Source organism: Tenrec ecaudatus, chromosome 2 (genome assembly GCF_050624435.1).
Source record: "Tenrec ecaudatus isolate mTenEca1 chromosome 2, mTenEca1.hap1, whole genome shotgun sequence".
Taxonomy (NCBI): Eukaryota; Metazoa; Chordata; class Mammalia; order Afrosoricida; family Tenrecidae; genus Tenrec; species Tenrec ecaudatus.
Window position 1 is genome coordinate 140,337,390 of NC_134531.1, and position 26,017 is coordinate 140,363,406.

General features: G+C 44.0%; 1 protein-coding gene across 1 annotated transcript in view; it reads left to right on the forward strand.

Annotated features, from left to right (window-relative positions):
• The window catches only part of CATSPER3 (cation channel sperm associated 3), a 43,914-nt gene that overhangs the window by 11,117 nt on the left and 6,780 nt on the right, over positions 1 to 26,017 (forward strand). Inside the window, exon 3 of the mRNA XM_075542687.1 lies at positions 5,169 to 5,408. Within this exon, the coding sequence (XP_075398802.1) occupies positions 5,169 to 5,408 (240 nt within the window). The remainder of the gene's footprint in view (positions 1 to 5,168; positions 5,409 to 26,017) is intronic.

Below are 26,017 nucleotides of genomic sequence, written 5' to 3' on the forward strand. Positions count from 1 at the left end.
TTGAAACTGAGTGTGGTAGCAATTGTATGATACTGCTTGATGTGATTGAACTATGGAATGATATGGTATCTGTGTTAGCTCCCAATAAAATGAGTTTGAAAAAATAAAATAAGAGCAGAAATTAATGAAATAAAAAATGAAGATTTAATAGAAAGTAACAGCAAAGCCAAAGGTAAGATCTTAGAAAAGAATCACACAATGAAGAGCTAACAAGATGAGAGAACTGAAGCATGTTAAGAATTTAAAAGGCAAGCTACAGATACAGTAGATATCAGAAATATTATACTGCTATGCCATCAATTTGAAGGTCTAGATGAAATAGATAATGTTCTTTTAAAATGTCATAAAACTAGCTTTCAATAAGGTAGAGAAAGCTCAACATAACCCTTCCATGTTCTTTAACTTCTATACGATTAAAACATTGAGTTAGTAGCTAAGAAGTCCTACCCTCCAAGACAAAGAAACCTAGACTAAATGTTTTTAACATTCATTGAAGATGCAATTCTCAACAACAAATCTTCTAGTGACTAAGTAAATGCTTATGTCTACTTTGTCCTCCGACACAATTCACTCTGTGAAATTAGTAAAACCATCACACCCCAACTAGTTATGATGTAAAAAGAAAATTATAGCAAAGATAATAAATTTGGATGCAGAAATCCCAACTATTAGAACCCTGAATAAATATATGTACAAAGAAGATAATATGCCATTACCAAATTGTGCTTTTTCAGGAATTCAAGGATAGTACAATATTAAAAAGATCTGGATGTTTAATTCAGCAGTGTAAAAATTAAAGGAGAAAAATACCATAAGGTCATTTTAAAGATGTAGAAAAAAGTTATTATGCGTGCCCTTCATTATAAAAATTTAGCAAACTAGGAATAGAAGAAATATGTTTTTTAAGACTATCTACCAAAAACCTGTATCAAAACTCACCCTCAGTAGGGAAACCTTGACATTATTCCCTTTAAAAGGGTATTGTAGTTATTCAGATGGCTTGTATTAGCATCTTAGCCAGTCCACAACACAAGAAAAATAAAGAGCGGTAAGATTAGGGGAAAAAGTTTAAATAAACTCTCTTCAACGATGATATAATTTCTGTATAAAATCCAAAAGTACTTGTAAAAATAAATCATTCAGATTTACAAAGTTCAGCAAGTTTGATGGATATATATCTAAAATCTTAAATGTATTGTATTTAAAACATTAACAATAAAAATTGCACTTATAATATCAATGAAATAGGAAGTACTTAATGTGAAATTTATGGATAAAAATATAAAAATGTACAAAGGCCCAGGGTAGTTACATAATCTCCTGTCAACTTGCAAAGGGGTGGAGTCTAGCCTGTTAATCAGGCCATAGCCAATGAGATCTCTGTGTGGGCATGGCCTTCTCCTGAAGATTCTGGGAACTCCTGTATCCCTCCCTGGAGGAAGGAGACTCTCTCTGCTTCATCTTCCTGCTAACAAGACACACGTAGCTGCACTGATAGAGCCAGAGCCCTGGAGCTAAAGGAGCCAGCAACGCCAGCACTAAGATGCTTCCACCACTACTGGATCCACATGAGTTTCCACCCACTGGCCTGTGATTTTCCTGCATTGAGCATCATTGCATGGCTGCGTGAGTCAAAAGAGGGATTTATGGACTAGTATTGGACATATGGGCTAATATTGGATTTATGGACTTGATCTAGACTGGGTTGGGATGCTTTCTTAATGTACAATTACTCTTTGATATAAAATTCTCTCACACACATATGAGTCTCCCTGGATTTGTTTCTCTAGTCAACCCAGACTAACATAAGGTCATCAAAGAAGACAGAGAAATGAAAAGATAGCAGGTAGAGGATTTCTTTTAAAAAAATCATCTTATTTGGGCTCATACAACTCACCACAATCCATACATCCATCCATTGTGTCAAGCACATTTGTACCTTTGTTGCCATCATTATTTTCACAACATTTTCTTTTTACTTGAGCCCTTCTTATCAGCTCCTCATTTTTCCCTCCTCACCTATCTCCCTCCCTCATGAACCCTTGATAATTTATAAATTATTATTTTTTTCATGTCTTACACTGTCCGATGTCTCCCTTCACCTACTTCTCTGTTTTCCGTCCCCCAGGGAGGAGGTTTTATGTAGATCCTTGTGATGGGTTCTCTCTTTCTCCCCCACCTTCTCCTTCCCCTCCTGATACTGCTCCTCCCATTATGGGTCCTGAGGGGTTCATCTGCCCTGGACTCCCTGTGTTTCCAGCTCTGATCTGTACCAGTGCACATGCTCTGGTCTAGCTGGATCTGTAAGGTAGAATTGGGATTATGATGGTGGAGGAAGCATTAAAGAACTAGAGGGAAGTTGTATGTCTCATCGGTGCCATACTGCACCCTGACTGGCTCGTCTCTTCCTTGTGAAGACTTCTTCTTCTTCTTTTTTTAAAAATCATTTTACTGGGGGCTCGTACAACTTTTATCACAATCCACACATACATCAATTGTGTCAAGCACATTTGTACATTTGTTGCCATCATCATTCTCCAAAACATTTGCTTTCTAGGACTTATTTTCTTAAAGAAGCAGTTTCCTTAATCAATCTATGAAATCAACAGATCTTGCCAAGTTAAGTGTAAAATTCAGTTAAAAGAATAAAAGACAAAAATAAGCAAGACAAAAATGAGGAGCTGTTATCAAGGGTGCAAGTAGAAAGAAAATGCTTTGAAAATGATGATGGCAGCATATGTACAAATGTGCTTGTCACAATGGATGGATGGAATGTTGTGATAAGAGATATAAGGGCCCCCAATAAAAGTATTTAATTTAAAAAAGTTTTAGTTGTAAAGCTATTTCATGGCTCGAGTCATGGATTGAATGTTATGATTTTTACTTCTTGCAGGAATTCTATATATTTATTATTATGCAATGCAATTATATATGTGTATATATACATACATGATATGGATGTTTATGTATGTATTTGTATATTTGTATTTTATATTTATGTCTGAATATGTAATCTATTAAATCAAGAATAAAAAACCTTCAAATAAAAAAGAATAAGCAGATGGGGGGAAAAAAAGGGAAACCGAGCTGATTCCAGGAACCCAAGTGGAAGGTGAATTATGAGAGTGACGAGTGCAACGAATGTATAAGGGTGCTTTGCTCAATTGATGTATGTACAGATTGTGATAAGAGCCTTATGAGCCCCAGTAAAAAGATTTAAAAAAAAGAATTCAAGGAAACAGATTTAACTATTCAAAACTTAAATTACAATTATTTAAAATATATTTATACTTAAATGTATCCAAAATCTTATTAAATATATCAATTTAAAATAAAAAAATGACAAAAAAAGAATAAGCATGACATATTTGAAAATATGTATGTGAATAGATATAGTCGATTGTGTAAACAAACAAAAACTATTATGGGGGAAAAAGGGTTTCTGGGGTAGGGTGTGGAGGGAGGGGAGAAAGGGGAGCTGATATCAAGGAGTTCAAGAAGAAACAAAATGTTTTGAAACTGATTGTGGTAGCAATTATACAATACTGCTTGATGAGATTGAACGATGGAATGGTATGATATCTGTAAGAGCTCCCAATAAAATGATTTAAATAATAAAAATAAGAAACGCAAAGCAAAACAAAATCTATGCCTTCTAAATCAGTAAGAAAAAGACAAAAGAAAATGATTTTTTAAAAAGACAAAAGAATACAGTAGAAAATTGGGTAAAAGACAGAAACAGGCAAGTCGCAGTTGAGGAACACACAAAGATGCTCAATTTCATTAATAATTAGAGAAGTGAAACTCAAGCCCCGCATCCCCCAATACAATGTCATATTCATCAGACTGACAAACGTGAAACTGTCTGACAGTAGGAGGTATTAACAAGTACACAGAGCAACAGGAACATTATTGATATAAAAGTAAATCGGTACAATAATTATTTGGTAACATCCAGTAGAACTGAAAATGTTCATATCTTATAACCTTGGTATTCAGTTGCGAGAGGTTCTTACACATATGTACAATAAAACATACCAGAGTTGTCCAAACATAAAAGCGCTGTTTAAAAGGTGACAAAGAAAGAAACCCAAACACACTGAAAACAAGCTGAAAATCACTCAACAAGTAATTAGATTAAGAATGTGTAGCATTTTCTTAAGTGGGATCCCTGACTATTGGTAAAACAGTAAACTAGATTTCCACATAGCAACATGGATGAATCTCATATGAATAATTTTAAGGGAAAAAGGCAAAGTGCCAAGCAATACACTAGTGTCTACTACTTATATGATGTGTAAAAATGCAGAACAACAGCATGCACTTTTAGGGACACATATGTGGTAAATATGTAAAATACACAAGCACCAAAAAGTCCACATGTATGATAGGGGCTCCTGAGACGTCTCCACCTGCTCTGGTTATATTTTATTTCTTAAGCTGGGTAGCATATGATCATTCATTATATTACTCCTTAAAATTTTTGCATGTCTTAGCACACAACAGAACTTTCTAAAAAGCCACACGTAAATCGTGATGTGCAGACCACAAATCTAACTATTCAGAACAAATAAAAACACCAGCCGCCCTAAAGTTCTCCAAATGGATGCTTGTGACTTGGACTACAACTTCAAGTGACAGCATCTGACATTTAAAAGGTGATATATCACAAAACCTTTCTATTCCGTCTCTATCTCCCTTCAGCCCACTCCAAACTTATCTCAGTCAAAGTATCACCCAATTGTTCCACCTGAAACATGAGGCGTCTTCCTTGCCTTTAGCTCACCAACAGTATCATTATTGCCTACAAAAGATTCAGAATATAGCCTCTTCTGGCCACCACTGTCCCCCAATCCGGTCCAACCCATCTCTTGCTGGGGAGATGAATGCAATACCATCTATGAACTTTTTGAAGTACTAGGTCGATAGAGTCACTCTGTCAGTAAGTCCGTCCTTTCAAGCGCCTGAGGTCAAACCGAGCCCCAGTGTAGGGTCATGGGGTAGGGAAGACGTAGAAAGGAGAAGGTAGTTAAACACACTGGGCGTCTGATGTGCGTCAGGACTTTGCCTGGCCTTTTACACTTTGATTGGGTGCCCTTGAAGGGGGAGGGCCAGGACTCGAGGACACTGCAGCCTGACCTGACTCCTCCCACCTTGCCCCCCTGCAGATCGCGCAGATCATTGTGTTGGCCAGCTACCTGCTTGAGTTCTTCATGAAGGTCTACGTGAACCCCATTGGGTACTGGAAGCAAGGCTACAACTTGCTGGATGTGTTCATCATCATCATCAGCATGTTCCCCTACAGCTTCTTCGTGATCAAGGGCATGCACTACTCCTACCTCAACATCATAAATGGGTTGCAGACGCTGTGCATCCTCAAGCTTATTGTCTACAGTCGGGCCATCCGGGTGAGTGCCGTGGGTGCCGTGGTCCTGGGAAGGCAGGTGCTAGAGCCCCTCTGGCCACCAGCCCCGATGAACTCATAATTCTACAAATGCTTTTCTGGTATTGAGGTTCACTGTGTAGACTTTTACTGAGAGTGTTTAATTTGGAAACAATATTGAGTTAAGAGTCATTAGGATGGAGAAATGGAAATTTCAACATTTAAATGTTTGATTGCATTTTTCTTTGTCTCTCTCATGCTATAAACCACGACTTGTCTGTCAGTGTGTCCTACTGTGGTGGCTGTGTGTTGTGGTGCTGCTGGAATCTAGGGCATTGGTATTTCACCACCAGCAGGGTCACTCAAGGTGAACACGTTTCCATGGAGCTTTCAGACTACCAACAGACAGCCATGAAGGGTCTGGCTCCGTACTGTAGAGGAAGAAGCCGCTGAAAACCTTATGCTCAGCTTTGGAGCATTGTCAGATACTGAAGGCTTACAGAATGGAAGCAGAGCATTATCAGACACAGAGCCAGAGGATGGGTCCTAGGCCATTAAAAACGTGACTGAGGAGAAGCTGACCTCTCAGAGTGGAATCGACCATGGTGACATGAGTCGGGAATAGGCTGTGGGGGTGGGGCCTTCAGGATCTTCATTTGCTGATGGGCACGACCTAAGGAAAGGAGACACAATTGCAAAGTCTGCTAATCAGAGGAACTTGGAAATGTACAAAGTATGAATCTAGGAAAATCGGAAGTGGTTAAAAATGAAACAGAATGCATAAAGATCAATATCCTAGGAATTACTGAGCTGAAATTGACTAGTATTGCCCATTTTGAATCAGAAAATCAAATGCTGGGAATAACACGATCAAGAGGAATGGTATGGCATTGTCTAAAACGACACTGCAAAGTCAATCATGAAGTACAATGCTGTCCGCAATAGGACTATATTGATCTGCCTTTAAGAAAATCTAATCAATACAACTATTATTCAAATGTGTGCACCAACCACAAAAGCTAGTGAGGAAAAAATTGAAGAATTCGACCAACCATTTCAGTCAGAAATTGATCAAGATGCATTGATAATTTTTTGATGATTGGAATGCAAAAGTTGGAGACAGGAAGGAACAATAGTTGGAGAATATGAATTTGGTGATAGAAATGAAGCTGGACAGCCAGTCCACATAGAGGACCACATGGCCAGCCACACTATGAGACATGACGCCCCTCACTGACCCATGGCCCTGTGGGGGACAGCACCGGAGACACAGTATGGGAATTGTGCCCAATCTGATCCCGCCACACCGAGGCAAAGCACTGGGGGAGTGCAGTGGAACAGCAAGGGAAAGGAGCGGCAGGGTCCCCAGGGAATGCTGAGGGTGGACTTTGGGGCCAGGGCATGATACCCCCAATAGATTGAACTGGAAAACACTCCTAAAGGCCAACAAATGATCTTTGAACTAACTACAAGCTTTTCTTTCTTGTGTTTTGTTTTGTTCTTTGTCAGTGGTTTATTTTTGTTGTTTGTTGTATATTGTTGCTTGGTTTTGCTCTGTCTTATTTTTGTGCATGTTATTATCTCCTTAGGTCTGTTTAAATAAGATAGGCTGGATGCACAATCTGAAGGAGAAAACAATGGGGTCGACAGTTCCGGGGAGACATGGGAGAGGGGGAGGTGGGGGGAAAGGAAAAGGTGCTAACAAACCCAGGGACAAGGGAACAACAAGTGATCCAAATTGGTGGTGAGGTGGGTGTGGGAGGCCTGGTAAGGCATGATTAAGGGTAATGTAACCAAGAGGAATTGCTGAAACCCTGGTGGGGACTGAGCATGATAGTGGGACAGGAGGAAAGTCAAAGGAAATAGAGGAAAGAGCTCGGAGGCAAAGGGCATTTATAGAGGTCTAGATAAAGACATGTACATATGCAAATATGTTTATATATGAGGATGGGGAAATAGATCTATGTGCCTATATTTATAGGTTTAGTATTAAGGTAGCAGAAGGACATTGGGCCTCCACTCAAGTACTCCCTCAATGCAAGAATACTTTCTTCTATTAAATTGGCATTCACTTTCCCGACATAACTGCTGAAGACAAAGTGGGTGAACAACTAAATGTGGTGAAGAAAGCTGATGGTGCCCAGCTATCAAAAGATATAGCATCTGGGGTTTTAAAAGCTTGAGGGTAAACAAGCGGCCATCTAGCTCAGAAGCAACAAAGCCCACATGGAAGAAGCATACCAACCTGTGTGATCACGAGGTGTCGAAGGGATCAGGTATAAGGCATCATCAGAACAAAAAAATCTTACCATAGTGAATGAGGGGATAGTGCAGAGTGGAGACCCAAAGCCCATTTGTTGGCCACTGGAGATCCCCATGCAGAGGGGTCTAAGGGAGGAGATGAGCCAGTCAAGGTGTGATGTAGCACCGATGAAAATTACAACTTTCCTCTAGTTCCTAATGCTTCCTCCTCCCACCCCCCCATTCCCCACTATCATGATCCCAATTCTGCCTTGCAAGTCTGGCTAGACCAGAGGATGTACACTGGTATGGATGGGAACTGGAAACACAGGGAATCCAGGGTGGATGATACCTTCAGGATCAGTGGTGTGAGTGGTGATACTGGGAGGGTAAAGGGAGAGTGGGTTGGAAAGGGGGAACCGATTATAGGTATCTACATGTTGACCTCTTCCCTGGGGGATGGACAACAGAGAAGTGGGTGAGGGGACACATCAGACAGGGAAAGATATGACAAAATAATAATTTATAGATTATCAAGGGCTCACGAGGGAGGGAAAAGCGAGGAGGGAGGGGGAAAATGAGGACCTGATGCTGGGGCTTAAGTGGAGAGCAAATGTTTTGAGAATGATGAGGGCAATTAATGTACAGATGTGCTTTACACAATTGATATATGTATGGATTGTGATAAGAATTGTATGAGCCCCTAATAAAACGATTAAAAAAAGGAAGGGAATGAAGCTGGAGATTGCATGATAGAATTTTGCAAAACCAGTGATGTGTTCATAGTAAATATTTTTTTCAGCAGCACAAAAGGTGACACAAGGGGGTATCCACCAAAACCCGGAATTGTCCCCCAGAGCTATGTATTGAAATTTCTTGGTCTTTTTTTTACAAAGCAAACTCATCACTTTCAAAGTACTCTCCATTATACTTAATAGATTTGTCAAATCTGAAATTCCATTCTTGGAAACATTTTTCAAACTCATCTGTTTGGATGGCTGACAGCACCTCCCTCATTTTTTTCTTCACCTCTTCTACATTGTCAAATCACTGTCCTTTCATGGCCTTCTGCGTTCAGGAAACAGAAAAGAAGTCACATGGAGTCAGGTCAGGCGAGTCAGGAGCGTGGGGCAAGAGAGGCATGCTGTTTTTTTGCCATATACTGACACACTGAGATGGCTGCGTAAGCAGGTGCATTGGCATCGTGGCAAAACCAGTCCCTTGTCTGCCACAAATCGGGCCTTTTTTTGTCTCACATTGTTATGCGATCTTTTCAGAACCTCTAAATAGAGAGCTTGATTAACAGTCTGACCTGACAGAATGAACTCCAAATGCACTGGGTCAACGTTTTCGTCTGTTCAGGAAGTTGACAGATGTCCAGAATGAGTTTTGTCATTAATGGACATTTCACCTTAAAAAAATCATTTTATTGAGGGCTCGTACAACTCATTATAATCAATACATCCATCCATAGTGTCAAGCACATTTGTACATTGGTTGCCATCATCATTCTCAAAACATTTTCTCTCTGCTTGAGCCCTTGGTATCAGCTTCTCATGTTGCTCCCCTCTGTCCCCCTCTCCCCTCCCCTCTCCCTTATGAACCCTTGATAATTTATAAATTATTATTTTGTCATATCTTACACTGTCAGGTGTCTCCCTTAGCCCACTTTTCTGCTGTCCATCCCCCAGGCAAGAGGTTATGTGTAAGGTAGAATTGGGATCATGATAGTGGGGGTGGGTGGTGGAGAAGGAGGAAGCATTTAGGAACTAGAGGAAAGTTGTATGTTTTATCGTTGCTACACTGCACCATGACCGGCTCGTCTCCTCCCCGCGACCCTTCTGTAAAGGATGTCTATTTGCCTGCAGATGGATCTTGGGTACCCAATCTGCACTCCCCATCATTCACAATGATTTGATTTTTTTTGTTGTTTGATGCTTGATACTTGATCCTTTTTTAAAAAAAATCATTTTATTGGGGGCTTGTACAATTCTTATCACAATCCATACATACATCCATTGTATCAAGCACATATGTACCTTTGTTGCCATCATGATTCTCAAAACATCTGCCTTCTACTTGAACCCTTAATATCAGCTGCTCAGATACCTGGTCCTTTTGACACCTCGTGATTACACAGGCTGGTGAACTTCTTCCATGTGGGCTTTCTGGCTTCTGAGCTAGATGGCTGCTTGTTTACCTTCAAACATTTAAGACTCCAGGTGCTGCATCTTTTGATAGCCGGACACCATCAGCTTTCTTCACCACATTTGCTTATGCACCCGCTTCTCTTCAGTGATCTTATTGGGAAGGTGAGCACACAATGATATGACTTTTTGTTCTTTGATGCCTGATAATTGATCCATTCGGCATCTCGTGATCGCACAGGCTGGTGTGCTTCTTCCATGAGGGTTTTGTTGCTTCTAAGCTAGATGGCTGCTTGTTTATCTTCAAATGTTTAAGACCCTAGACGCTATATCTTTTGATAGCTAGGCACCATCAGCTTTCTTCACCACATTTGCTTATTCACCCGCTTTGTCTTCAGTGGTTGTGTTGGGAAGATGAGCATCATGGAATGCCAGTTTAATAGAAGAAAGTATTCTTGCATTGAGGGAGTACTTGAGTGGAGGCCCAGTGTCCATCTGCTACCTTAATACTAGACCTATACATATATGCACATAGATCTATTTCCCCATCTCATATATAAATATATTTACATATGCGCATGCTTTTATTTAGACTTGTATAAATGCCCTTTGCCGCCTAGTTCTTTCCTCGATTTCCTTTTACTTTCTTCTTGTCCCTCTATCATTCTCAGCCTTCATTTGGGTTTCAGTAATTCCTCTCGGTTACATTACCCTTAATCATGCCCTACCAGTCCTCCTACATCCTCCTCACCACCGATTTGGATCACTTGTTTCATTGTCCCTGGGTTTGTTAACACCATTTCCTTCCCCCCCATGCTCCCATGTCCCCCCAGAACTGTCCGTCCCATTGTTTTCTCCTCCATATTGTTCATCCAGACTATGTTATTTAGACAGACCTGTGGAGATAATAACATGCACAAAAACAAGGCAGAGCAAAACAAAGCAACAAAATAAAACAAAACATCAACAAAAAAACAACAAAAAGCCAATGACAACAGGTGTCCTCAAACTTCGGCCACATGGGGCCTGCTGAGGACATTTATCCAGTCCTCTGGGTGTTTTTCCCCAGTTTTTTTTTTTTACTTCAAAATAAGACACGTGTAGTGCACGTAGGAGTTTGTTCATAGTTTGTTTTTTTTTTAAACTGTAGTCCCGGCCCTCTAATGGGTCTGAGAGCCAGTGAACTGGCTCTCTGTTTAAAAAATTTGAGGACCGCTGGACAACAACGACAACAAGAAAGAAAAGCTTGTAGTTAGTTCAAGGACGTTCGTTGGCCTTCAGGAGGGTTTTCTGGTCTAGTCTGATGGGGTGCCAAGCCCTGGCCCTAGGTCTATTTTTGGTATTCCCTGGGGACTTTGTTGCTCTGTTCCCCTTGCTGTTCTTTTGCATGACCTTAGTGTTTTCCCTTGGTTTGGTGGGATCATATTGGGCTCAATTCCCACACTGTCTCCAGTGTTGTCCCCTGTAGGGCTATGGGTCAGTGAGGGATGTTTTGTCTCATAGTGGGGCCGGCCATATGGTCCTCTCTGTGCATTGACTGCTCTGAGTGGGAACATCATTGCCAAGGCTTGGTGGGCCAGGATGTGCTCCACTCTCTTCCTCCCCCTTCATTTGTTCCCGTGTGCTCTGATCAGACATGTCCTTCTCCCTGAGCTGTAGCTTCAGTGCTGTCTTCTGAAATAAATTATTCTGGGGGAGGGGCAAGTGTCCATGTAATTGGGATTGGGGCTGGCTTGCCAGATCTTTCCACTGGTTCCCTACTCCCGGCTGGTATGTTGTATTCACATCTCTGAGCACCGGATTGAAGTCTGGTCCCTCTTTCCCTGAGGAGATATAAACAATACCCTCCCCTTGAGTGGGTTAGTGCCCTGTGCCCCAGCTACCTATTTCTTTTTTTCCCCTTTCCCCCTCCTGTTTAGTTGGCTACCATATGTATCCCTGGATGTGGTCTGGCCCCTGCCATACTACCTGGTCCCCGCCCCAGGAATGTTTGTATACAGTAGCTTTTTCCCTATGCCCCTTTTGTATTTTTAAAGCTTACCTCAGCGGATTCATGTTGTACTTGTCCTTTGTGCTTGGCTTACTTCGCTTAGCATGGTTTCCTCCAGTTCTTCCTATGCGGTAATATGCTTCATATGTTCATCACTGATTTTAGCGATGTGTAGTACTCCATGGTATGTGAGTACCACAGTTTTTTAATCTATTTGTTAGTTAATGGTAATTTGGGTTGTTTCCAACTCCTTGCATTTGTGAACTGTGCCGTGATGAACATTGGAGCACAGATGTCTGGCCGTGGTTTGCTTCTTGCCTCTTCTGGGTATGTGCCCAGTAGGGGGATTGCTGTGTTGTATGGTAGCTTGATGTCCACCTGTTTTAGATATCGCCAGATCGATTTCCATTAGTGGCTGTACATACTTACAGATCCACCAGCAGTGGATGAGAGTTCCTATATCCCCACAGCCCCTTCAACACTTCTTACTTTCAGATTTTTTTGAATCAGGCTATCTTTGAGGGTGCTAGGTGGTATCTCATTGTTTTAATTTGCATTTCTCTTATGGCTAAAGATCGGGAACATTATCTCATATGTTTATAGGCCATTCAGATTTCTGCCCCTGTGAAATTTCTGTTCAGGTTCTTTGCCCACCTCCTTAGTGGGCAATTAGTTTTTTTCTTTTTGGAACCTAGCAGAGTATTGTATATTTTAGTAATAAGGCCTTTGTCTGATGTGTTATTACTAAAGATGTTTTCCCAGTCCGTGGGCTCTCTTATTACTCTCTTGGTGCATTCTTTTGATGTACACAGATATTTTATCTTCAGTATATCCCACTTGTCAATTTGTGCCTCCTCTGTGTTTGCATCCTTCCCTATTTCTGATAGCCTATGTATTCCCTGTGCCAAGGTTCTCAGGTTTGTCCCAATTTCCTCATTGATGGCCCTAATAGTTTGGGGTTTTACCTTGAGATCTGTGATCCACCTTGAGTTTATTCTTGTGAGTGAGATAAGGGTCTTGCTTCATTTTTCTGCAGGTGAATATCCATTTTTTCCAGCACCACTTGTTGAAGAGGACATCTGTTTTCCATTGGATACTTTTTGGGCCCTTATCAAAGATCAGTTGTCTGTATGCTGATGATTTTATTTCTGGGTTTTCAGTTCTTTTCCATTGGTCTGAGTACCTGTCATTATACCAATACCATGTGGTTTTGACAACTGTGGCTGTATAGTATGTGCTAAAGTCAGGTAAAGCAAGCCCTCCCACTGTTTTCGGAGCTTCTTCCCTCTCCATATGAAGTTGGTAATCAGTTTTTCCATTCCCTTGAAGAAAGATGAGGGTAACTGTATTGGGATTGCATTAAATTTAAATAGTGCCTTTGGCAGAACTGACATCTTGACTATATTGAGTCTTCTAATCCATGAGCATGGGCTATTCTTCCATTTGTTGAGGTCACTCTTGGTTTCTTGTAATTGTGTTCTGTAGTTTCCCCATATAGATCTTTTGTTCTTTTATTCAGGTATATCCCTAGGTATTTCAATTTGTGCTTGGCTATTGTAAAGGGCACCACCTTTTTGATCTCCTCTTCTGTGGTCTTATCTGATGTGTATAGCAGTCCAATAGACTTCTGTTTGTTGCTCTTGTATCCTGCCACTCTGCCAAGCTCCTCTATTGCTTCCAGTACACCCCTTGTGGAAGTTTTGGGATTTTCCATACATAAAATCATATCATCTACAAATAATGATAGTTTCACCTCTTCCTTCCCCAGATGAATACCTTTGATGTCTTTTCTTTGGCTTATGCTGTTAGCTAAAATCTCCAGTACGATGTTAAATAAGAGTGGGGACAAGGGGCATCCTTGCCTGGTCCCCTTTTTCAATGGGATTGTGTTAGTCTTTTCTCCATTGACTACCATGTTGGATGTTGGTTTTTCATACATACTTGTATTGTCTTGAGGAATTTTCCTTCCATTCCTATCTTCTCCAGTGTCTTATACGGGAATTGGTGTTGGATGTTGTCGAATGCTTTTTCCACATCAATCAATATTATCATGTGGTTCTTATACTTTTTCATGTCAATGTGACGAATAATACTAATGGTCTTTCATATGTAGAACCATCCCTGCATCCCTGGTATGAATCCCACTTGGTCATGGTGAATTATTTATTTTATATACTTTTGTATTCTATTGGCCAGTATTTTGTTAAGGATTTTTGCATCGATATTCATAAGGGATATTAGTCTGTAGTTCTTAATTCTTGTGGGATCCTTACCTGGTTTTGGAATAAGAGTTATACTAGCTTCATAGAAGGAGTTCGGAAACTTGCCGTCTTTTTCAATGTTCTGGAAGAATTTGTCTAGGATTGGCATCAATTATTCCCTGAATGCTTGTTAGAATTCTCCTGTGAAGCCATCTGGTCCAGGGGAATTTTTTTTTGGTAATCCCTTAATAACCTTGTCTATTTCTTCTATTGATATGGGTCTGTTGAGATTCTTGACATCTGTTGGGGATAGTTTAGGAAGGAATTGTTTTTCCAAGAATTTGTCCATGTCTTCCAAGTTGTTGAATTCATTGGGGTACAGTCCTTCATAGTACTGTGTAATTATCCTTTTGATTTCTTTAGCATCAGTTGTAATGTCCCCGCTTTCATCCCTCATCCTTGCTATTGAAATTTGTTCCCTCCTTATTTTTTAAAAATTTAATTAATTATTTTTACTAGGGGCTCATAGAACTCTTATCACAATTCATACATACAGCAATTGTGTGTAGCACATTTGTACATTCATTGCCCTTATCATTCTCAAAACATTTGCTCTCCACTTAAGCCCCTGGCATCAGGTCCTCATTTTCCCCCCTCCCTCCCCACTCCCCCCTCCCTCATGAATCCCTGATGATTTATAAATTATTATTTTGTCATATCTTGCCCTGTATGATGTTTCCTTCACCCACTTTTCTGTTGTCTGTTCTCCCAGGGAGGAGGTCACATACAGATCCTTGTAATCGGTTCCCCCTTTCCAACCCACCCTCCCAGTATCACCACTCACACCACTGGTCCTGAAGGGGTCATCCTCCCTGGATTCCCTGTGTTTCCAGTTCCTATCTGTACCAGTGTACATCTTCTGGTCTAGCAAGACTTGCAAGGCAGAATTGGGATCATGATAGTGGTGGAGGGGGGGAGGGGAGGAAACATTTAGGAACTAGAGGAAAGTTGTATTTTTCATTGTTGCTACATCTCACCCTGACTGGCTCATCTCCTCCCTAAGACCCTTCTATAAGGGGGTGTCCAGTGACCTACAAATGGGCATTGGGTCTCCACTCCACACTCCCCCCTCATTCATTATGGTAAGATTTTTTTTGTTTTGATGATGCCTTTTACCTGATCCCTTCGACACTGTGTGATCGCACCAGCTAATGTACTTCTTCCATGTGGGCTTTGTTGCTTTTGAACTAGATGGCCGCTTGTTTACCTCCAAGCCTGTAAGACCCCAGATGCTATCTCTTTTGATAGCCAGGAACCATCAGCTTTCTTTGCCACTTTTGCTTTTTCTCCTGCTCTGTCTTCAGCGGTTATGTCAGGAAGGTGAGCATCATAGAATGCCAATTTAATAGAATAAAGTGTTCTTGCATTGAGGGAGTACTTAAGTGGAGGCCCAATGTTCTTCTGCTACCTTAAGACTAAACCTATAAATATAGTCACATAGATCTATTTTCCCATCCTCATATATAAACATATTTACATATACACGTCTTTATCTAGACCTCTATAAATGCCTTTTCCCTCTCAGCTCCTTCCTCTATTTCCTTTGACTTTCCTCCTGTCCCACTATCATGCTCAGTCTCCACCAGGGTTTCAACAATTCCTCTTGGTTACATTACCCATAATCATGCCCTACCAGGTCACCCACACCCTCTTTTCCACCAATTTGGGTCACTTGTTGTTCCCTTGTCCCTGGGTTTGTTAACAGCACTACCTTTCCTCCCACCTCCCCCTCTTCCATGTCCCCCCGGAACTGTTGGTCCCATTGTTTTCTCTTCCAGATTGTTCATCCAGCCTATCTTATTTAGACAGACCTGCAGAGATAATAACATGCGCAAAAAACAAGACAGAGCAAAACCAAGCAACAATATAAAGCAAAACAACAGCAACAACAAACCAATGACAAAAAACCAAAACAAAGCACAACAAGAAAGAAAAGCTTGTCGTTATTTCAAGGATTGCTTCTTGGCCATTAGGAGTGTTTTCCAATCCAGTCTGTTGGGGCACCATGCTCTGGTCCCAAAGTCCACTTTCAGCATTCTCTGGGGACCTTGCCGCTCCATTCCCTTGCTGTTCTGTGGCACCCCCTTCCTGTTTTACCTCTGTGTGGCGGGATCAGATCAGATGCAATTCCCACACCGTGTCTCAGGTGTTGTCCCCTGTAGTTCCTTCCTTTCTTTGGTTAGGTCTGACAGCAGTCTGTTGATTCTGTTTATCCTTTCAAAGAACCAACTGTTAGCAGCATTATTTTTTTCCCAAAGTTTTCTTATTTTCCCTCTCCTGACTCTCAGCCCTGATTTATATTATTTCTTTTCTTTTGCTATTAATAGGATTGTCCTGCTGACTGCTCTAGTTGTTGTACATTTTGTGCCAGCATCTCAATCATTAGTCTCTCTTCCTTTTCAGGTGTGCATGTATTGATATGAAACGTCCTCTTTTAACTGCCTTTGCTGTGTCCCATAGTTTTGGTACTTTGTGTTCTTATTCTCTTTGGTTTCTAGAAATTTCCTAATTTCCTCTCTGATCTCTGTCCCAGTACACACTCCTTTTGCAACAGAGAGTTATTCATCCTCCAGTTGTTTGCTCTTTTTTTCTTCATCTTCCTTTTGTTGATTTCCAGCTTTATGGCACTTTGGTCAGAGAGAGAGGTCTGTATGATATCACTGTGCTCAAATTTATGTAGATTTGCCTTATGCCCCAGCATGTGGTCTATCTTTGAATATGTGCCATGTGGTCTTGAAAAGAATCTGATTCTTTTTTTTGGTATTTGGATGAAAAGCTCTGTAAACATCTATCAGGTCAAATTGTCTAATTGTAGTGATTAGATCTCTAGCCTCCTTGTTGAGTTTCTTTCCCTGTGGATCTATCTTTCTCAGAGTGGTATATCGAAGTCACCCACTATAATTGTTGAGGCTCTGATTTCTTTTTTCATCTTTTGGTGTGTTTGTTTGATGTATTCAGTGGGTCTCTCTTTTGGGGAATATATGTTCACCATGCTTAGTGGTTCTTTGTCTATCATTCCTTTGAGCATTATATAGTGTCCCTCCTTACCTCTTTTTATGGTTTGTACTTTGAGGTCAATTTTATCTAAGATTATATTTGCAACCCCTGCTTTTTATGAATTGCTGTTTGCTTGGTATGCCTTTCTCCAGCCTTTGATTCTCAGCCTATTTTTGTCTGAAGCCTTGAGATGTGTCTCCTGTAGGCAGTAGATTGATGGGCTATGTTTTCTAAGCCAGTCTGCTAGTCTCAGTCTTTTAATACCTGAGTTCAGTCCATTGATATTCAGGGTTATTATCTCCATCTGTGATGTCATTTCACCTTTTGAAACAAAAAAATCCTCTTGTATACATGAGTGTTTCCCATAGTGATGCCCTTGTAAGGTGCGTTCAACATCACAACAGTTTCTGTGGCATTATTTCGAAGCAGGAAACAAAATTTCACAGCCAGATACTGTTCTCTTAAATCAGCCATCACAAAAAAATGAGGTTGGAGTGAAACAGCTTTTATGAAAAAAATTCACTGTGAATAGGAAGAATCTTCCCAGGTGACTCCACTGGTGCACTGACTCAGAACGAGTTACTTCATGCTTGACTAGTGGGAAACAGGTGTACCATGAAAACTCTGGCCCATGCAGCATAATTCAATTTTTGGGGGTGTGTGGGTGCCCCCTTGTACACATGGAATTTCCCAGATGGAACACACAGAAATAAAATGGATTGCATCAATGGGAAAAGACCATGGAGATGCTCAATATCAGTAGTTACAACCAGGCCAGGGGGCCAACTGTGGTCAAAATATCAATTGCTCATATGTAAGTTCAGATTGAAGCTGAAAAAAATTGAAACAAGTTCACAAGAGCCAAACCACAAGTTGAGTTTATCCCACCGAGTTTCCAGAATATCTCAAGAAAAGATTTACTGCATTGAACACTAACGACAAATGAGCTTCATTCACAAAGAAAGCAAAAGGTCATTACAAAGACGGGAAAGAAAGGATCAAAGTGGACGTAGAAGAGACTCTGAAACTTGCTCCTCATCATACAGTAGCTGCAGCCAATGGAAGGGTAACGTTAAAGACTCAACAGAAAAACTCACAGGGCAGCTCCAGAAGAAAAAGGCAAAGATGATGATTAAATGTGAAAAGACCTGGAATTAGAAAACAAAAAGGGAAGAAGATCATTCTTGGTGTACCTGAGACTGAAAGAACTCAAGCAAAAAATTAAGCCTTGAGGTGCAGTCTTGAGAGATTCCATAGGAAAAATATTGAGTGATACAGGAAGCATCAAGAGAAGATGGAAAAAATATAGTCACTGTAACAAAAAGAACTAGCTGACAGTTCATGATTTCAGGAGGTAGCAAAGGAGCAAGAACCAATGGTGCTGAAGGAAGAAGTCCAAGCTGCACTGAAAGCATGAACCAAAACAAGGTTCCAGGAACTGATGGAACACCTATTGAACTGTTTCAACAAGCCGATGAAGCCCTGAAGTACTCGCTCTTCCTATGTCAGGAAGACAACCACTTGGGCAACTGACTAGGAGAGATCATATATGTGCCCATTCCAAAGAAAGGTGGTCTAATTGAATGCTCAAACTATACAACCATATCACTGATATCACATTCAAGTACATTTTTCCGAATATCCTCCAACAATGGTTGTATATTGACAGGGAATTACCAGAAGTTCAGGTAGGATTCAGAAGAGGACATGGAACAAGGGGTATCAGGACTCATATCAGAGGGATCTTTGCTCAGAGCATAAAATACCAGAAAGATGTTTATGTGTATTTTATTGACTATGCCAAGGCATTCAATTGTGTGGATTATAATAAACTGTGGGTAACCTTGAGAAGAATGTGAATTCCAGAACACTGCATTGTGCTCATGAGGAACTTACGCATGGATCAAGAGGCAATTGTGCGAACAGAACAAGAGAATACTGTTAGGTTTAAAATCAAGAAAGTTGTGTGTCTCACCATATTTGTTCAATCTGTATTCTGAGCAAATCATCAGAGAGGCTGGCTTATAGGAAGAAAAATGTGACCGCAGCATTGGAGGAAGGTTTATTAACAACCTGTGATGTGCAGCTGACACAACTTGTGAGTTGGAATTGAAGTACTTGCTGATGAAGGTTTAGGGTTGCAGTCTTCAGAATGGATTATAAGCCAATGTAAAGAAAACCAAAATCCTCACAACTGGACCAGTATTTCCATGGAGAATAGGTGGAAGATGTCAAGGAGTTTGTCTTGCTTGGATCCACAATCAATGCTCATGGAAACAGCACCCAGTAGATCGCATTAGGTAAATCTGCTGCACAAGACCTCTTTGGAGTATTGAAAAGCAAATTGAAAAACGTCGAGGATTGAGCCATGACATTTTCCATTGCTTCATGTGAAAGTTGGAAATTGAATCAGAAAGACCAAAGAAGAATCGATGCAGTTGAATTGTAGTGCTGGAGAAGAATACTGAAAGTTTGACAGACTGCTAAAAGGACAAACTGATCTGTATATACAGAATGTTCCTTAGAGGCTAGGATGGCAAGACTTCATCTTACATGCTTTGGACATGTAGTCAGGAGAGACCAGTCCCTGGAGAAGAGTGTCATGCTGGGGTGGAGTAGTGGGAAAGAGAAAGACCTTTACTGAGATGGTCGACCCGTTGGCTGCGTCAATGGCTCAGGCAGAGGAACAATTGTAAGGAGGGTGCAGCGCTGTGCAGTGTTTCATTCTATGGTGTATAGGGTTGCTATGGGTTGGAACCAACTCAAAGGCACCTCACAATATGTTGCACGGTGACTCATTTTCTTATGCCACATGAGCTTTTGGACTATATGCCTCGAAGTGGGTAGCTCTTTGGTGACAGTGGTCACTCACAGCTCTCCCCAAATAGCTCAAATGCCTCACTTCTTTTCATGAGGTCATAGCCTCGGGACTTTGTTCACCCACCTCTAGAAATGCAGCCCTGCTGAGCTGGCTTGTTGATGTACTCTCTCCCTGACTCAACACTCAGGTCAAACCACCCTCAGGGATGATCCCTCGGCCTCAACATGCACTCCTGGACTCAGTATGCCTGGCTCGGCTCTGCGCCAAATATCCAAAAGTGTGCCTTAAGCCTATCATTGCTGGGTGGTTTAAGCAGCAGTATAGACACAGGCAAGCCAGCAGATAGATGCATCTGTAAGACCTGGCACTCCAAGAACTGGAGCACCAGTGTAGTGGTAATGTGTTGGGCTGATAACTTCAAGGTCGCCAGTTTGAAACCACCAGCCACTGACTCCTCAGGAGAAAGATGGGGCTTTCTACTCCCTGAAAGAATTACAGTCTCAGAAACTCAGAGCGGGCAGTTCTACCCTGTCCTACAAGGCTGCTATGAGTTGGTTTGATGGCATGGACTCATAGCAGCGGGTGGATGGTGACCTGATCATTAAGGGACCTCTCCTTACAGCCAGTGCTTGGAATTCACTGTCTTCAGTTAGCATCGTGAGAAAATCAGTTTCCGTCCTTTAAAAGCATCCCTGTGTGTCGCTTCTGGGATAGCAGCACTGACAGGAAGGCAGAGCCCAGTTCTAAATGGAGAAGAGCAGGGCCATATGGGGGCCTTCTTCCTGCTGCACCTCCACATTCATTCACCCCTTCACACATGCACAGGTATGGATGGCCCCTCCCAAAGAATTTAGACAGTTCCCACCTCCTCCCCATCCCATCTCCATCTCTTCACTGCCAGGCTCCTGGAAAGAGCTGGGTGTGACCCCAGGCCTCACATCCTCATCTCTCATGTGCTCTGCTCTGCCTCCCTTCCCTCTTCCCCAGGGTAAGTACCTTCTTCCCAGAGTGCCATGTGCACATGGAATCATGACGCCCTTTATTTCAGACTTAGCAGTGACTTCCTCATGCCCACGGGCTGGAGAAGGATACCGTGCTGTGTCCTAGAAGGAGGGAGGGCAGTGTCTAAGGTGTGGAGGGGAGGAGGTGTGTTAGTCTGGGTAGACTAGAGAAACAAATTCATAGACACTCATACATGTATAAGAAAGAGCTTTGAATATAAGAGCAATTGAATATTGAGAAAACATCCCAGCCCAGATCAAGTCCATAAGTCTGGTATTTGCCCATATGTCCGATACCAGTCTATAAAGTCCACTTCAGACTCATGAAACACATGTAATGACGCCGAATGCAGGAAGATCACAGGCCAGTGGGTGGAAAGTCTTGTGGATCCAGTGGCAGTGGAAGCACCTCAGCACTAGCAGGGGTCTCCACGTGGCTCCTTCAGCTCATGTAGTTCCTTGTGTCTTTTCCACAAGAATGTCTCACAGGGAGTAGCTAGTGCCCCACCTCCTTAGCACCTCCAAACGAGGCCATCATACTGCTACCTGATTGACAGGTTAAACTCTACCCCTTCACTCTTAATCCTCAAATTGACAACAGATTATGTAACTTCCACAGGAGGTGATGGCAGGAAGCATAGGAAGAGAGGCCTGGGAGGTCTGGGCCAGGTGAGGGAGTACTGAGACAGTGGGGCCTCTGGACGGCGGGTACCAAGGGGCCTGAGTGTACCAGGGTCCCTAGAGACTTGGACATCAGAGGACAAAGAGGTGGGGGGAGGGTGAGTCATCCGTCAAGGTGCCAGAGGATAGTGAGGTCAGATGGGACAGAGGAAGGCAGACCCTGGGGGCCGAGTTATCAAGACATTGGGTAGGGAGGAGGAAAGCTGGGTGGTGGCCCTGCCTGGGAGCAGGGACTGTCCAGAGATGGAAGGGTTCCCAGGCCAGTGGGGGGTAGGCACAGACCCCTGTAGGTGGCATCTAGGGAAGTGGTGACATCAGGCTCGAGGGGCCTTTGGGGTGCGTTCAGGAGAACGATGGGTGTCCTAGGGCGGCAGTAAGGAACCACGCACATGGTGGCTTTGACTTCCTGTCTCTCAGCTCTGGCGGCAGAAATCGCAGTCGGGGGTTGCTCATGCTGATTCCTTCAACGGACTCTCTGCCACGTGCCGCTCCTGCCGCTTCCCAGTGTTGCCTGCTTGGCCTGGCCTTGGCTTCTCTGGTCGCGTGTCTGCCCTTCTGTCTCTCTCTCCATCACTGGGAAGGGACTGGGACCTGCGTCACCTTCTGCTAACTGGTCACATCATCAGAGACCCTATTTCCAAACTAGACCATGTTGACAGGTACCTGGGATCAGGACTTGTAGCATATCCTGCTGGGAGACATGAGGGAGGGTATAATGGAGTGAGAGCCGGAGACCCATGGAGTCCCACGAAGAAGGGTGTGGTGGGCCGTGGACTAAGAGTACAGAACCCCAGGGAGGGAAGCGGAGGGGACTCGGGGCAAGAGGGGGTTTCTCTCTGGGAAATGTGTGTGGTGGGGGGCAGAAAGGGGGCAAGCAAGGATCCAACCTGGCACCTTGTCAGGCCGGGCGTGCTGGATGCTGCTGAGTACCTTTGCCCTGGCTGTGCATTGGGGGTGAGGGGGTTCTGGCAGGGCAGCCCATCTTTCTGCTCAGGGGGCCTTGGAAGGCAGCACAGCCTTCTTCGCTGGTCAACTTACCCTGCGTCCGGACTGGCTTGCCTGGTGGCTGCTGGTCCTCTGCTCAGTCTTTGGCCCTTGGAGACCTGCTGCACAGAGACATGTGGGGGCATACACACACACACACACACACACACACACACACACCATGTTGTACAACCTGTCCTGTGCTGGGCCTCAGGTTTTCCTGTTGTTAAGCAGCGCCTTGACCCCAACTATGCCTTTCCCTATGTCCCATCCCCGCCCCCGTGGCTGTTCTCCTGGAGGATGTTGTGGGATGTTTCCATGTCATGGGAGCCAACTTCCCAGGGACATTGTGGCTTCAACGCCCTCTGTACGCTGGCCTGGCCGGCTGGAGGGCCAGCGCGCAGACCCACTGTGCCGCACTGATTGATAGATAGTAGCTGAAGCCTAAATGAGCCCTTAACAGAACCATGGCCTCAGTGCCCAGAGCTGCTCCTCTGGCACACTCTTGGCTTCTGTCCTCAGGTGAATAAAAACAGCATGTCGTCTTCCACCTCGTGGCAATAAACCTGCCCCACGAGGAAACCACCTGCTCTGGGCTGCACACAGAGGGACTCTGTTAGCTGAGCAGCCGGGGCCACACGGCGGTCAGATGCTGGCCTCCCCAGCCTCTTGCCTCCTTGTGGGTCTGAACAACATTCGGCACATCTGAGTGGCTGCCCAACGTGAAGGTCCCCTTCCTTGCTGTAGTCCCCAGGGCCCACGTGCAATCGAGCTTGACCCCTAGACCTAGAGAGCTGAACTGTGGGTTAGGAATTGCTCCCCTAAATTCAAAAGCAGACACTTCCTGGAGGCCAGGTGTAGGCCTTGAAAGCCCAGGACGTTCTCGGGAAGGGAGCGTCCAGCTGATGGAAAGTGGGAAAGCACTCATGGGGACTGGACGTCTGCCCTGTGGACCTCACCGGGCCAGTCCGGATTGAGTGTAAAGAGTATGGTCAAGATGGCCTGTGAGCACTGGGTGGGCCTTCATACAGAGGGTGGCCTCTTCTCTTCCACTTCATTTTCATGCCTGGTCCACCTTGACCTCAGGGGGCGCTGGTCTCCAGGGAGCAGGAGAACAGTCGGGGCTTCTTTCCTGGCTTTCTGCCCGTGTCTGGGGCTCTAACCGTCAGCACATCCGCCCTGTGCAGACCTGGTGCAGAGGCCACATCTGACCGCAGCATCTGTCGGAGGCCTTGCCTCTTTGGTCTGACTAGTTCTTGGGACAGATGTTCTGTCTCGCAGATGGGGGTGAGCAATTAAAAAAAATCCTGGCTCTTTTGGAATGAGCCCCAACCATTGATGTTCTCCCCCCAAAGAGAGGAGGGGGCATCTGGCATGAGCTCACCACTTGCAGGCAGCTGCCACACCAGCCCACGCGCAGGACCACTGTACTCCCTGCCACCCAACAGGCCCCCAATAGCACGGTCTCACCTCTTCCCAGCACGCCTTTCTAGAAGTTGGCCTGTTCGGGTCTGGCTTCGGGGTGTGAGGGGTTGAGGGTTGGTCTCAGCTCGGCCATGTCACTTCTCTGAACCTCCTTAAACCGGGGAAGGGTAACAACACTTACCTACCTAGAAATCACGCCCCCATCTGTCGTGTGTCGTCGTGCGGTGGTTTGTGTGGCGCTTGTGTGGCGCTGTGATGCTGGAAGCGATGCCACTGATATGGCAAATGTCAGCAAGGCCACTCATGGTGCACAGGTTTCAGTGGAGCTCCTAGACTCAGACTGGGCTGAGAGGCTTGGTCATCGACCCCTGAGAACTAGCCAGTGGAAATCTGATGGCTCCCAAAGAGCACTGCCCAACTTGCTTGCTTCCGACCTGTCATCAGGAAGGACCATTGCTGAAGGAGGACCTTGTGTCAGGTCTGGTGAAGTTGTGGCCGGTGAGGGTGAGGGGGCCCCTTAGTGAAATGGACTGGCACGGTGGCCTCAATGCTGGACTGAAGTGTGCCAACCTGTGCCAGGCAGGGTTGACTAGAGAAACAAATCCAGGGACCCTCATATATGTGTAAGAAAGAGCTTGATAGCAAAGAGTAGTTGTATATCAAGAAAAATCCCATTCCAGTCCAGATGAAGCTCGTAAGTCTGATAGGAGCATGTAAGTCCGATACTAGCCTGTAAATCCTATTTAGACTCATGCAGCTGCATGCAATGCTGCAGAATGCAGGAAGATCACAGGTTGGCAGGTGACAAGTCTTGTGGATCCAATGGCGATGGAAGCATCACAGGACTGGCATGGATCTCATCTCTGCCGCATGGCCCGCTCAGGTCTCTGCAGGGCTCAACATGGCTTGTCTACAGGAAGGTGAAGCAGAGCCAGAGAGGAAGTTCCCAGAATCCTCATGAGAAGGCCACGCCCACAAGGAGGCATCATCAGTGACCCGATTGACAGGCTAGTGATTGACAGACTAGACTCCACCCCCACACTTCTTTATCAAGTCAACACGAAATTATGTAACTACCACACAACTGCTGTGCAGCGATTGCAGGACGGAGCAGAGCTTCTTTCGGTTGTGCATAGAGTTGCCATGAATTGATGTGACTGTAGCTATTGACCTACCTAGAAGTCCTGGTTGGGTTATGTGTTGTGCTGCTAACCACAAGGCCAGCAGTTCGAACCTATCTGCCACTCCTCAGGAGACAGATGAGACTTTCTGCACCCCTCACTATTTACAGCTTCAGAGACCCGCAGTCGCAGTTCTGACTTGTCCCTATGCATATCCACATGGACTCAATGTCAGTGGTGTGTTTATTTATTTATTGTTGGATCTACCTTCCTCTTTATTTTGAAAATGGATTCTGTGGGTGGTACAAACAATGAATGTGCTTGGCCACTAACCCAAAGGTGGGAAGTTCCAATCTACCCACAGGTGCCTCAGAAGAAAGGTCTGGTGATTGACTTCCAGAGAACCAGACCCAGAAAGCCCCCGGGAGCACAGTTCTATGCGGACACAGAGGAGGGCACAGGGAATCGGAAGCAATTCAGGGGCAGCTCTTCTTTTGTTTTTGTTTGGACCTGGCTATTGTTTCTGTAGACAATGTCTAGATAGGTCAGCTTGTCTCGGGCACCTTCTAAGTGCAGGACTCCAGGGTATGCAGGGTGAGGAGCCATGGGCTGCTTCACAGCACTCTGCGGTGTACTGGGGAGATAAGGCTGAGTTCCATTTCTTGGAGGGAAAACTGAGGCCATGAGATGGGGACCTGCCTCTGAGGGTGGGGTTCAGAAAGAATGCAGACCTCCTGTCCTCCCCACCTTGGACCCTCATCATGCTCACTCCCAGGGAGGCTTCCCTGACTAGAACCCAGGGCAGGAGTCTGTGAAATGAACACAGAGGGGGCTGCTGGTGGTCCTAAGGAGGTGGCTCTCTAGACCTGAGGCAGCACACACCAGCTGCCCGTGGCTGACAGTCGAGTGCCGGGCACCAGGAAACCCCTGAGTGATCGACCCAATCCTCCACCTGGCACATGTCT